This window comes from Ursus americanus, chromosome 25, assembly GCF_024610735.1.
Source record: "Ursus americanus isolate L20-20 chromosome 25, mUrsAme1.1.p, whole genome shotgun sequence".
In the NCBI taxonomy this organism is placed as follows: Eukaryota; Metazoa; Chordata; class Mammalia; order Carnivora; family Ursidae; genus Ursus; species Ursus americanus.
In genome coordinates this window covers 15167820-15182997 of record NC_142151.1, presented here as the reverse complement: position 1 = coordinate 15182997, position 15178 = coordinate 15167820, and the positions used below count along the sequence as shown (strand labels likewise).

Here is a 15178-nt window from a genome sequence, read left to right as displayed (position 1 = left end):
CTGCTTGTGTTCCCTCTCTCGCTGGCTGTCTCTATCTCTGTCGAATAAATAAATAAATAAATAAATAAATAAATAAATAAATAAATAAATAATCTTAAAAATGTATATATATATTTAAGAGTTTTTAGGTGTTTTCTTATTCAGTAGAAGAATCTGTGCTTTGTAAAATGCTCAACTTCTCAAAAATTACTTTTTACCTAAAAGAGATCACATTAAATATTAATATTATATTATTCATATTACAGGGACATTGTATCATTCCAAGAACTTCACTTCATCCTCATTAAAACAGAAAATTCGGTTAGCCAGAGCTTTTCATTACTCAACTTCTCCTACATTTAATTTTAAACTTTATAAATAAAGTAACTCAATCTTTCAAATAGTATACAAATAAGATATTCATCGGGACTTTTATCTGGGTACACAACTGCCCCCTAAGTAACAGCATGTTTAACACCATCACTGTCGTTTCATTTATGCTACAAAGATTTACTAGTGCCAGGCAGTGTTCTTAGCACCTGGGACACAGCGACAGACAATGCACATTTGTTCCCGTTCCTCATCCACGCCATCATCATCTGCCTCCTGGGTTACAATAACATCCACCTGACTTCCTGCTTCAGTCCTGCTTCCTGTCCACCTCCAGTCCAACCAACGTGGCACCAGAATGAAAGCATGGATCCAGTCATATTGTTACACTATTGCTAACGCTCAATTGGCAGCTCCCCTTTACCCATAAAGTTCAAATGACTGATTATAGCACAAAATGTCCATGATCTTCCTACTTCTCCAGCCTTATCTTTCTTCTTACCTGAAATCCCTTCCCCATTCCCTCAATTTCCACCTACTTCCTTAAAAAAAAGGGAGTGGGGGGGTCTTGCAACTTCATGCCCTTGTGTCCTTAGTGATGCTACTACCTCGGATTAAAATATGTCACTCCCCCATACGACTGGTAAACAGCCACTCATCTTCAACATTTAACTTGAATTTCATTTGTCTAGGCTTTTTCTTAGCATCACAGGAGGCTACTGATCTTGCCTACATCCCACCGGACTTCTAGCATAGAATTTGTTTTATACTTATAAGTTTACACATTTTTTAAAACCATACACTGTTTAAGTGTAGAGTCTATTTTTTTTATTTAAATTCACTTAGCCAACATACGTCATTACTTTCAGATGTAGAGTTCAGTAATTCATCAGTTGCATGTAACACCCAGTGCTCATCACATCACATGCCCTCCTTAACGCCTATTACCCAGGTACCCCATCCTCTCACCCACCTCCCTTCCAACAACCCTGTTTGTTTCCTGTAGTTAGGAGTCTCTCATGGTTTTCTCCCTCTCTGATTTCATCCCATTCAGTTTTCCCTCCCTTCCCCAATGATCCTCTTCGCTGTTTATTATATTCCACATATGAGTGAAACCACATAATTGTGTTTCTCTGATGACTTACTTCACTCAGCATAAAACCCTCCAGTCCCATCCATGTCAATGTAAATGGTAAGACTTCATCCTTTTTGATTGTTGGGTAATATTCCATTGTGTATATATACCACATCTTCTTTATCCATTCATCTGTTGAGGGACATCTGGGCTCTTTCCAGTTTGGCTATTGTGGACATTGGGGTACAGGTGCCCCTTTGGATCACTATGTTTGTATCTTTGGGGTAAATACGTGGTAGTGCAATTGCTGGCTTGTAGGGTAGCTCTATTTTTAACTTTTTGAGGAATCTCCATACTGTTTTCCAGAGTGGCTTCACCAGCTTGGATTCCCACCAACAGTGTAAGAGGGCTCCCCTTTCTCCACAACCTCGCCAACATTTGTTGTTTCCTGACTTGTTAATTTTAGCCATTCTCACTGGTGTGAAGTGGTATCTCATGGTGGTTTGGGGTCTACTCTTTATTCACATCTGCCCAACAAAGTGCCTTGGAAGGGATGAAGGAAGAAAGGAAGAAAGGAAGGACAATGAGATAACTCTAAATCTGTTTCTACTCAGCACTTACCCACACTGTGTTAATTTTAGTCAATTTACTTCTCTAAGTGTGAATTTCTTCCTTCTTCAGATCAGGAGATTTGTTAACTGATTCCAATATTCTTTCCAACTATCATAGCATATGACCTGGGGTTATAAACTCATTCTACCATCACTGTGAATCTAATTAAATAGAATGTGATGGGGCGCCTGGGTGGCACAGCGGTTAAGCGTCTGCCTTCGGCTCAGGGCGTGATCCCGGCGTTATGGGATCAAGCCCCACATCAGGCTCTTCTGCTATGAGCCTGCTTCTTCCTCTCCCACTCCCCCTGCTTGTGTTCCCTCTCTCGCTGGCTATCTCTGTCTCTGTCGAATAAATAAATAAAATCTTTAAATAAATAAATAAATAAATAAATAAATAAATAAATAAATAGAATGTGATAACCACAGCAGCCACCAGAAGGCAGCAGAAGCTTAACCTTTGAACTAATGTAATACTGGGACTTGACTCACTCAAGCAAAACTGAAAAGTATGTTGAATTAACAACTGCTATATTTAAATAGTATACAGCATATTTAAATATCATAAGTATATTTAGTATTTTTAGATGTTCATGCTGTGCAAGGTAGACAGAAATTGAGATGAGGGAGGACCCAGCAACAGAAGTCCCCCTAGTCCCTTCAATTCATGCTCTAGTCTCGGGGATGGGGATGTGTCATTTCAGTAGACTGATGAGTAGAATTACATCTCTCCTATTGACTGGTGGTAATGGCAATGGCGGCAGGGTGATGGGAGTCATGATCACAGTAATAAACAGAATTGACACCATCAGATATACCCATCCAAATCCAAGGTACTAATCTATTTCTGTCCTGATGAGAACAGAAATCTGGAGCTCACATTTGCACTGTTGAAAGTTTCCCCTTAGCAGAAAACAAGATAACAAGCAGAGGCAAAGTCCTCTGTTAGCAAAGCATAAATCCTTCAAAGTCACTTCTTATAGAAAGCAGGCAGACATTTTTAGTGAAGAAAATTCATGCATGTGATATTAAAATCCAATAGTAAAAATATTCCTGATGGAACATGAGTGTGCCTGGTCCCACCTCTATCAGCTCTGGTCTCTCAGTCACTTCTGCTTTAGTTTGTTGCATATTTCTAAATAATATGCATCTATTTCTTGATTCATAAGGTTTGGGTGTTATCTGTTTATTTCTTATATGGATAAAAGATTTAATTAATCTTCACTAGCCCTACTTTTTCCTAACCTTTTCTCAATATTGTTATATCTTTCTTGTCACTACATTTATTGGGTGACTTTGTAATTTTAATTAATATGTATAAGCTTCCGATATTGTTCTATCAACTATATAAAAAACTTCATGGGGCATCTGGGTGGCTCAGTCTATTGAATGTCTTTCTTCAGCTCAGGTCATGTCCCAGGGTCCTGTGATCAAGCCCCCCACTGGGCTTCCTGCTTAGAGAGGAGTCTGCTTCTCCCTTTCCCTCCGCCCCTCTCCCCCCACTCATTCTCTCTCTCTCTCTCTCCTTTAAATAAATAAATAAAACATTAAACAAAGCAAAACAAAACCTTCTTGCTTCACAACTTGGTAAGATGAAGATGTTACTGTCTCCATCCTTCCTACTACCTCCTTCCTACCTCCCAGATTCTCCTGTATTTTTCTTCAATTTGTCATAGCTGATAATATTTATTTGGTAACCATATGAAGCTCTCTGTCATTTACCTGTAAGTTGATTCTACAAGTTGAAAATTAGTGAACATTTTCTTTATTATTATTTATATAAAGCAAAATAGCACTCTGTTGCTTAGAATCCATTCCATTTTTCCTTCTTGAATTCCCTAACTTCCTATTCTCATCGGAATCCATTGTGGCATAAATGAACCATGACTTTTTTGTGCAGTTTTACTATCGTTGTTGCCCTCAGTCTAGGTTTGTTCCTCTGCACGTTCAGTTTCTGCATCAACTCTTCCTTGGGTTGGATCCACATTTTCCTGAATTCCATTTACCCTTCTGTCAGTCTTTTAAATTCCTTCATCTTTACAACTCCACCTACCTACATGTGCTCTAATTAATAAAATTACTTACCTCCTTCATTGACTTCCGTCAATAACCTGGTAGCACTAGGGAAGGACCAGACGGCAACACTGTCATTTAATATTCCACAATGACTGGCTTTTCCTCTGATTGTGCTTGGTATTAAAAAATAGTTGACTCTGGGGCCCTGGGTAGCTAATTCGGTTAAGTGTCAGGCTCTTGATTTCAGCCCAGGTCATGATCTCAGGATTGTGAGATCGAGCCCTGTGTGGGAGTCTGCTTGTCTTCCTCCCTCCCCCCTGCTTGTTCTCTCTCTGTGTCTCTCCCAAATAAGTAAATAAAATCTTTAAAAAAATAGTTGACTCTTTCTTCCTCTATGAATCCTCCTTAGGTATATTGGTCAAGGACATCAGGTGGGTTTCCCACCAAAATTATTTGCATACTAGAAACTATTTTATGTTCTCCTAACAATTGGTGATTCCCATAAGAAACGTGGTGTGCAGACTCTAAGGACCACCGAAATTAAACCACTACCCCTGGCACATTCCAGGCAGTGTTCCTCAGAGACCACAGATAAAGGCCCAATGAAGAGATTAATAAAAGATAAAAGTTTTTTAAAAGGTCGCTCCTTTTCCCTTCTTCAAATTAGATTATACAACTAGAATCTTTGAAATGTTTTTATTCTTTTACAAAGGTCCTTACTCATGCATTTTTCACTATCTTTTCTGCCACAGGCCCTCAAGTCCTGTTGATTGCAGTCTTCACCCTCACAGGAGCTGTGGTTCTGCTCCTGCTCATTGCTCTTCTGGTGCTGAGGTACCTACCACCCCCTTTGTCTTGCTGTGCTCATCATCTAGAGAGCGGGGAGGGGAGAGGGAGAAGTCTGATGTCATCAATGATAATGAACATTCACAAGCAGATGTCTAGACAGATCTAAGATCATGAAGGCATTCTGCACCAAAGACTACATCGAGAGCAGAACAGTATTGAATGGATCAGTTTGAGACAGCCGAACTCATTACTATCTTAGTTCTGGGACTTACTAGTTGTGTGGTTTTTAGTGCATTATTACAAGTTACTTAACTTCAGGACCCTCATCTGAACTGTTGCGAGAACTTGAAATAAGGTGTGGATAGTGACTACCATATAATAGGCATCCTATAGGTGGAAACAGCTCTCCTGCTGTGTTATTGGTATTTTGCAGGAAATTTCAATCTCTATATTATATAGTGTTTGGCTAGAAGAGTCTTTAGAAATAATTTACTTCAAACCTCCCATTTTAGCATGGAGAAAGAGACCCAGAAAACCAAATGGCTTGTCTGGAGTCACATCACCAGGTAGTTGTAGGGCCAAAACTAGCACTCAAGCCTTCTGACCATCTGACCATGGTTGTTCTACTCCATTTGGACAGATGAAGTGCCCAGCACAGTGTTAGAGACATAGCGTCCACTCAGAAATATTTGTTGAAAATATAAATGAATGAGTGAATACCACACTATGCTAATCTGTGTATGTTAAACACATAAAATTTCCATCCTATTATTTGTCAGGATCACCCCCATTTACTAACTGAACCAGACAACACTTTTTCTCTTTGTATCACACACTTTGATCTGTGTGGCACTGTACTTTCTCATGAGAGAGTCCTGTCTGCTGTATGTCAGTTAAAGTTTTCTCCAGGAAAGAAAGTAGAATGTTCTGTTCAGTCTGAAGGCAGAACTTGACTCCTGTAACCCTGCGTTACCCCAAATGTGAGCTGTATGTACACATAGACGGTGTATGATGGCCATTTAGTTGAAGATAATCAGAAACCAAAATTTGTGGAGAATAAAGCCAGTCAACAGCAAGGTCACAGATGTGGCTGTTGTCCTTCAGAAACCAAGTCCAAGTGAGTGTCAGCTTAAGATAGGGGGGTATCAAAGGTAAGAGACAATAACAGGTGGAAACAGGCAGAGAAAGGGCTTCTGAATGGCCAGAGCAATGGTGTGTCCACAAGGAGATCTGGTAGACAGATGTGATTCTTATAGTTTTCCATTACAACTGCTTATACAAGGAAAGTAGTGAATGATTTATGGCATCCTCTGATTCAATATGAATGACACCTGGCTCTCTTGGGTCCCAAGAGTCTCTTGGAATGCAGAGATGAGAGCCTTTAAGGCTACAAGCCTTCCTTGCCCCAGGTCCTAGGATAATCATTGGTCAATAATATAGCATTTTATATGTATTTAATAGAGGAATACTCAGAGTTAGGTGGAAGCATAAGAAGAAAATAGTCATTTCTGTTTAGGATCCATTAAGAAGGGCATCACGAATGACCTAAGAAGGTGAGTAGAAGTTTGTTAGGGGCGCCTGGGTGGCTCAGTCGTTAAGCGTCTGCCTTCGGCTCAGGGCGTGATCCCAGAGTTCTGGGATTGAGCCCCACATCAAGCTCCTCTGCTATGAGCCTGCTTCTTCCTCTCCCACTCCCCCTGCTTGTGTTCCCTCTCTCCCTGGCTGTCTCTCTCTCTGTCAAATAAATAAATAAAATCTTAAAAAAAAAAAAAAGAAGAAGTTTTTCAAATAACTACAAGCAAAGATAAACTCCAGGACAATAATGGAAAAATTCAGATTCTAGAACCAGACACAGCAAGCATGAGAATTTGGAATATGCTAGAGGTGACATTACAAGCCAAGTTGATTCCATACGGATTATAAATGGAATAAAGACTTAAATGTGAAACTCAACCTTCAAAATTTAGAAGAAATTAATAGAAAAGGACTTTATGAACTCAAGTAGGAAACTATTTCTCAGTTAAGATAAAAGTCATAGAAGAAACGAAATAAATATGGCCATAAGAAAAACTAAATGTTCTATACAACAAAGTTAAAATAAGCAGTAAACTAGAAGAAAGTATTTGCAACTCAAAAGGACAAAAGATCTGTTTTGCAGGATATATAAGGAACTAATGTAAATTATGACATATGGGCAAAATTATGAAGGAATATATAACTATATATTCAATAAAATAGCTAGAAAGTATTTGAAAAGATATTGAATCTGTCTAATAAAAAAAAGGAACACAAAACAATAAAGACCAACTCACATACATCATAATGGTAAAAAAAAAAGAAGAAGGAGAAGAAGAAGAAGTGTAATAGTACCAAGTGTTAGGAATCCAGAAGAAACAGGAATCCTCATGCTGGGAAGGTATAAATGGTATAACCACTTTGGGAAACAATCTGACAATATCTGCAAAGTTGTAAGTGTTTCCAATAACCCAAGAATTCTGCTTTATCTGTACTATCTGGGGAAACACTTAAAAAATTGACATTTTGAATGCTGAAATACACATTTTCTCTGTGCTTTTCTATTTTCTTTATACACATATTTCTCAAAGGCACAAATGCATAAGAACTGGCTTGTTGAGGAATCTGGTATATTCTCTGGTGGCTTAGAAATTAACATATTTGCTTTTCGAGCTTACCAGTTTTGAATTGTGTCTGTTTTTTCCTTACTCTTTCCATGTCATCAGTTCAGATTCTTTATAATAGTGGAGGGCTGCCTTTGTGAAGGACCTGAGAAAATGAAAGGGAAGGAAGGAAGGAAGGAAGGAAGGAAGGAAGGAAGGAAGGAAGGGAGGAAGGGAGGGAGGGAGGGAGGGAGGGAGGGAGGGAGGGAGGGAGGAAGGAAGGAAGGAAGGAAGGAAGGAAGGAAGGAAGGAAAGGAAGGAGGGGGGGAAGAAGGAAAGAAAGAAAGCAAAAGATAGACCACCATCAGAAATCCTTACAGCTGACCTAATGGCCAGCATTCACCAGTTTGGAGAACATGGAGTCTCACCATTGGGCTAAGATCTCTCACTACATATTTACCTGAGAATGTCAGGGTTCTAAATTTCTTTTATGTTCAGAAGCATGAATGTTAACCTACTGACCAGTTCTATCCCTTTCACAGAAAATATAAAAAAGAATATGAACTTCGTCAGAAAAAATGGTCGCACATTCCTCCTGAAAATATCTTTCCTCTGGAGACCAATGAGACCAACCATATTAGCCTGAAGGTAAGGCGAACATCACCTGTTGAAGAATGCGAGGGCTGGTGCAACTTGCCAGGTTTTTGACAAGACTGGTAAGAAATGGGCCAAGCAGGGATCCTTTGCTTGAGAATCTAAAACCTAGACATTTTCTAATTCTCAGCTTCCCGTCTTTCCATTAATCCTCCGGTGCCCTAAATGTCAGCTGGTTGATCCAATGAACTCTTCAGTGGAGGCTGAGATTTGGTGTGTTACTCATTCTTTGCCTCTGACCCAGAAGGGAAATGCATATGGTGTGCATTTGCCATGGAAGCAATGTAGAACAGGGTAGAGCATTTGAGCTCCCCTAAGCCTTGGCTAAGCTCTGCCCATGCTAAGAATGTATGGCTTATTGCTCATCGCTGAAGAAAGAGGCCTCTGCTGACGTTTGCCTGCATTCTCCCTCAGCCAGGACATACAACAGCAGCAAGTAATAATCACTCCCCTTCGGTGCAGCCAAGGCTAGAGCCCAATCATCTCACCTGCAGTGCTCGCCACAAGGAGCTCACGAGTTAAACTTCATCATAACTTTGCTGATGAGGAAACGAAAGGATGTGGGATTAGGAAACAGTGCGGGGTCACACACGGCTTATGAGTAGGATTCCTGCAAATAATAAGAACTGAGGCTTACTGAGCACTTCTCACGTGCCAGAGGCATTGACCCATTTCATCTTCCCCCGAGCCTGAGGTAACAGGACTAGAACTCCAGGAACATGGTCACAGTTTGAACCTAGTCTGTCTAACTGTGAAGTCTAAGATCCTAAAACCTACTAGTCACCATATTCTTACAGAGTTTTTATACCAAAGCACATTAAGAGATGAGGGAGACCCAGAACCTCCACATGACGGGATTAGTGGGGTTCCTCAGCCTAGGGCCAAGTCGATAGGATAATATGACTTGAGATGCCTCCCTGCCTAAAATCAGCAAAAGTAAAATTGCAGCCTGGGTCAGGTGTGTTCTTAGAGCCACCCTACCAGCTCTTGGCATGCCACCCAACTCCTGCCTGTTGCAAAGAGCTAGGATCCCCTCATGCTGTACAAGGACTAGGTCTCCCTTGTTTCCAGCAATGCTCCTGCTCTGACTGACCTTCCTGTGGCATTGGGAACCTCACACATAAAACTTCTATTTGCAAAGACCACTCTTATCTCAGTCAAGTGTCAGGGTAAAATCCATCTTGCAGTAATTCACAGAAAGGTACAAATGACCATAAGACTATTGGACTTCCCAAGGGAGAATTTTTGGATCCAAATGACTAATTGGCAGTACCCCAGGAAGGGGGGGGAGGAGACCTCTAGAAGGAGTGAGTGCGTCTCCACCTCTGGTATGACACCGGTACGAACTCCCACGTGGCCCACCTCTGCACACATCCAGCCATGCCTCCGCTCCTCACAAGCCTCCCCCACTGCCGCAAACCCCACACTTCATATTTGTTCTTTTTGATGAAGCCTAAAATACTGTGTCTCCGTTTTCTTGAAATGTAAATATTCCTAGAAATATAAACCATCCATCCCTCATCAGACATTTCAGAATTTTTATGCATTAATTCATCAGATTAGCCACTCACCTGCTAAGGACTAAGTCTTTGGGACAGTAAGCTTAAAGGAGGGAACAGAGAGGTGATTCGGGGCATGGGGGATCATGGTCACGCTGAGTTTCAGGCAGGCTGGGAAGCAGGTGGCCAAGGACTAGGTGTCAGGAGAGGCCCTCCGGCCCTGTGAGTCAGGTGGAGTGGGGAGAAAGCCCAAGGAGGTCAGCCAAAGTCGGCCAGAGGGGGAAATGCCGGCCCAGCAGACAGGAAATGGTGCAAGTCCCGGATGTGCGCTGAAGGCAGAGATAAGGAAACAAGACCAAGGGACGGGATGAGAAGGAGTACATCCCTGTACTAGGACAGAAAGGGGCAGAAAACCAAAGCAGCCAGACAAGGAGAGAAGTCAGGAAGGTCAAAGGGATGAGTAACAGATGAAAATAATGAAGACGAAGATAACTTGTTTAAGGATAAAACACTTATATTTGCAAGAAAAGTTCACAAACTTTATTGCATTTGATGCCCAGTACCCCTGTCAGTTAGAATTTCCCAGAAGAAGTACTGAGGTTCAAATAGCTTAAATGACCTAATCGAGGGCTCAGTAAAAAGAATATGAGACAAGGCAGCAAGCTCAGATTTTGGCATACCCGTATGTGACGGTGTCATTTAACCCGTATGTGGCCCATTAGTAAATGAGAAGAGGAAGAGAAGACATCTGACATTTATTAATCTGCATTGTGCCAGGCATCATGCTTGGAATTTGATATAGTTTATTTCGCTCACATTTCAAAAGGTCCTATGAGGTAAGTTTTAACCAATATTATAATACATCACAGGTTTCTATGAGAACCAAATTAAAAGAGGCAATAGTTCTCAATCTTTTTTCTGCCTTGAGACCAGAAGTCTGGCAGACCAAGTGCCATATTTAGCCTGCAGGGCTCAGTGTGTGTGTGTGTGTGTGTGTGTGTGTGTGTGTGTGTGTGTGTGTGGTGTTTCAGTCAATATTTAACATCTTTTAAAATTAATCACCAAATATAAAGATTTTGGAATGGCATAGGAAAATCCATATTACCAGCTTCTTTTGACAAATCAGACAATCTGGCAACTCTAGGTTGAATCCAGGGCTGATGGGGCTGTCCCCCCCTTGGACACCCACCCAGTGTCCTCACTTGCATTGCTAATTGGACCCTGTGGTGTGGGTTTGCAACTCAAGTGCACAACAGGCTCCCCTCGGAGCACCTGTCTCTAGCTACAGGCAGTGATTCCCAGCAGAATGGGCCAGGAGAGGAGGAAGCACAGGAATCCCTGGCTGACATAGGCCTTCCCTTAAGAAGGGAAGAAGAGGGAGGAAGACCCAGAGGTAAGCATGAGAGGTGGACATCTGGAAAAAAGACCCTAGTGGAGAGGGAAAGTGAGTAGTGACAGGGAAACACAAGACCATGGTCACAGTTTTGCCAGGAGCCTGCCCCATGCTGTGAACCAACAGATACGCCCAGCTGGCAGAGGCTGTCTGCCTTCATAGTACATGGGACAAGTATGAAGTGTCTATAATAATTAGCCTTTTCTTGTGCTAGATCGACGATGACAAGAGACGAGATACAATTCAGAGACTCCGACAGTGCAAATACGACAAAAAGGTGACTAGTCTCCTCTGCTTCTCTGAACTCTCAGTCAGGCTATGTTCCAGGCCTTCTGCCCATCGTTGCCCTGGCTCCTGATGCTGACTGTGCAATGGTGCAGGCTGACCCCAGGGGCTGTTCCTGGAGCTTTTCACAGGGATGGGCATGGCTCTGCTTCACAGCTTACAAAACTCACAATCCTGGACAAATTGAAGGACAAATAGAATTTTTAAGAGCAGGGGAGAATAGGAAGGAAAAGGAGAAATGAAAGAGTTCAGAGCAGTCCAAGCCACCCTAGAATGATATTGTGGCTTACTGCAGTGGGAATACGACAATCCCACACAGGGGTTTTGGATCTTCTTTCCTCCCCGGGCCCTCCCTTCTCATTTAGTCATTCTTAAAGAAACATTCAAACCTGAGCCTATGCCAGGTACTAGGCACCTGGGATATAAATATCAATAAAATTGTGTCACTGCTTTCAAGAGCTTACAGTACACAGGAAAGATAGACACACACCAAATTATTATAATATGCACATAAGTGGTCATGCTGCGACATTATCTCCTTAATTCAAATGCTCTTTGCAGCGAGTGATTCTAAAGGATCTCAAGCACAACGATGGCAATTTCACGGAGAAACAGAAGATAGAATTGAACAAGGTATGTGTCTCTTACTTGAAATCCTTAAATGAGAAATAACTTCACTCCATCCTCCCTGAGCACTGAAGTCCCTGGCGGATCCCGATGTTATTGGGGGTGGACACCAAAAAAAAGTCCTCAGACCAAGAAATGGGAGACTCTACTTCTCTTTGTTGAAAATTCTACCAACAGAAGTTGAAGAGTGGTGTTTGATGGTGTAAAACATACTAGAAATCTATTAGCATGTCCTTGAAAATGGCCCTCGTTGGTGATAAAAGGAAAACTGTTGAAGATGTAGTGTCAGTAAGGAATGTACTGGATTGCAATGTATCAGGAACAGTAGGTCTTCCCAAAGACCTAAAGCATGACATGTTTTATTAGTGTATTAATTTTTACTGTGGCACTGCTCTGGGGCTGACTTGCTTTACATAACTCAACATGTTATCTTAGTTGCTTCAGATTGACTATTACAACCTCACCAAGTTCTACGGCACAGTGAAGCTTGATACCATGATCTTTGGGGTGATCGAATACTGCGAGAGAGGGTCCCTCCGGGTAAGGAACCGTGATCATTTCCAATTTCCTAACTGGCCAGACACACGGGGAAAAATATTTAGTAGAAATGTTGAACATTTACCCAGTGAAATAATATCAGAGAACTATCAGGGAAAAGTGGCACAGTCCGCATGCTTCCCAGCTGGGTCACTTAGATTTTGTCAACAAGTCTTATTACATCTTTACCAAAAAAAAAAAAAAAAAAAGCAAAAAATAGGAGTGTAGACTTGAAAAGCCAGAGAACAGATGTGGGAAAGTGAGTGATCACCTCTAAATTCATTTTATTTTACTTGCATACTTGCTCTTGCATTAAGAGAAAAATGGATAGTCAACCTTAACCAAATAAGCACTGGAGAACTGTCCATAGGTCCTGGTTCTGCTACAGTCTAAATTCCTACCCTTCTCTCCTTTGGGAGGTTGAGGATGGCCCAGGAGTTGCCAGATGTGGTCAGGCCTTCTGGCTGAGCAAGTCCAAAGCAGAAAGAGAAAGTAAGACAGGGCTGAACCAAGTTCTTGGGAAGAACAAAGCTTCAAGCGAGGAATATGAAATCATTGGGTAGTTCAGAAGGGCACGCATATATGAGAACCGTTTTCATACAAGAAACAAAGTCGGGTTTCAAGCAGAAACAGGACTAGAATGGGGAAATGGGCAGGAATCCAGGATAATTGCATCAAAGAGCATTGAAATATTTGCACCTCACCTTGAGCATTTTCCGGGCATATGTTACAAGAGCTTTCAGCCTTTTAAATACTTTGGGGTAGGGTGACCATATAGTTATTATGAGGATACTTTGAGAAGGAAAGGGGTCCTATAGCAATTTTGTTGGCATAGCAGATAGAAACTGCAGCTGGGTCCGAGCAAGTAAGGATGTGTGGTCACTGTCTTTGGGCTACATTCAGGTCCCGTTTCTTAAGTTTCTGAAAAATAACCTCATTGTCCTCCCTACAACAAAGCCAAAATACTAAGAATCAGGGCAGCAGCAACTTCAAAGAGGTCCAAATATTCACAATACAATACAATTTTTAAATAATAAAATTTTTAAATTAATCACTTAGAATTTTTTTAAATAAGCTTCAATTAAAAAAAGAAGAGTAGCTTTCAAAATGTGTGGCATAAACTCAAACCTATCCTCAAGGAAAAAAAGAATAGCCCTAAATGCTATTTTCTCTTAAAAAAAATAATCTATTCAATGCAAAATTTAGAAGAACAACTATGGCCTAAGGAAAGGAAACTTACAAAGTTTAATCATTATTAAAAAGATAGAATTTTAAAGTGCTTTCATGAGGTTGTTTTTTTTAATATAAAACATAAAAGCTTTGACATTGGCCCCAGTAACTTCTTAATAGACACATCTCCTGAGGCAAGGGAAACAAAAGCAAAAATAAACTATTGGGACTTCATCAAAATAAAAAGCTTCTGCACAGCAAAAGAAACAAGCAGCAAAACTCAAAGGCAACCTATGGAATGGGAGAAGGTATTTGCAAATGACATCTCTGATAAAGGGCTAGTATCCAAATCTATAAAGAACTTATAAAACTCAACACCCAAAAAACAAATAATCCAGTTTAAAAATGGGCAGAAGACATGAATAGACATTTTTCAAAAGAAGATATCCAGATGGCCAACAGACACATGAAAAGATGCTCAACATCACTCATCATCAGGGAAATGCAAATCAAAACCACAATGAGATACCACCTGACACCAGTCAGAATGGCTAAAATTAACAACCCAAGAAACAACAGGTGTTGGCAAGGATGTGGAGAGACGGGAAACTCTTACACTGCTGGTGGGAATCCAACCTGGTGCAGCCACTCTGGAAAACAGTATGAAGGTTCCTCAAAAAGCTAAAAATAGAACTACCCTATGATCCATCAATTGTAATACTAGGTATTTACCCAAAAGATACAAAAATACTAATTTAAAGGGACACACACGCCCTGATGTTTATAGCAGCATTATCAACACTAGCTAAATTGTGGAAATAGCCCAAACGTCCATTGACAGATGAATAGATAAAGAAGAGGTGATATATATATACCATGGAATATTACTGAGCCATAAAAAAGAACGAAATCTTGCCATCTGCAACAACATGGATGGAGCTAGAGAGTATTAGACTAAGTGAAGTAAATTAGAGAAAGACAAATTACCATATGATTTCACTCATATGTGGAATTTAAGAAACAAAACAGATGCATAGGGGGTCAAAAAAAAAAAAAGAGGAAAACCGAGAAACAGACTGAACTGTAGAGAACCAACTGATGGTGACCGGATGGGAGGTGGGTAGGGGATGGGTTAAGTGGGTGATGGGGATTAAGGAGGGCATCTGTTTTGATGAACACCGAGTGTTGTGCGATGTTGAATCAGTAAATTCTACGCCTGGAACTAACATGACACTGCATGTCGACTAACTGGAATTTCAATAAAAACTTGGAAGGAAAAAAACATAAAAGCCTCTCATATATCTAATTAAAATTCTTAAAACAAAAATACCAAAAATGGGAATAAAAAATAAAGCTATGAAAAAGATATTTTCAGTTATGAAAGAATACCTCGTGGCTATTAAAGTGTGAAATCTTAAAAGAGGAAAAATCAATTTCAGAAACAATATAAACATGAAAATTTGACTCAAAAGCTAAAAGCTTAAGTAGGACAATAATAATAAAAGAAATTATAATTTCCATTATAGAGAATACCAGATTCAGCTTATCTCTTTAAAACTTGAAAAAGTAATTCTCATTGTCCACATAAATACTAT

The 15178-nt window shown here is 40.5% G+C and overlaps 1 protein-coding gene across 1 annotated transcript in view; it reads left to right on the top strand.

Moving 5' to 3' along the window:
• The window catches only part of GUCY2C (guanylate cyclase 2C), a 70677-nt gene that overhangs the window by 29558 nt on the left and 25941 nt on the right, over positions 1 to 15178 (top strand). The window contains exons 11-15 of the mRNA XM_045781467.2: positions 4764 to 4845; positions 7961 to 8066; positions 11179 to 11241; positions 11811 to 11882; positions 12312 to 12416. Coding sequence (XP_045637423.2) covers positions 4764 to 4845; positions 7961 to 8066; positions 11179 to 11241; positions 11811 to 11882; positions 12312 to 12416 — 428 coding nt within the window. The remainder of the gene's footprint in view (positions 1 to 4763; positions 4846 to 7960; positions 8067 to 11178; positions 11242 to 11810; positions 11883 to 12311; positions 12417 to 15178) is intronic.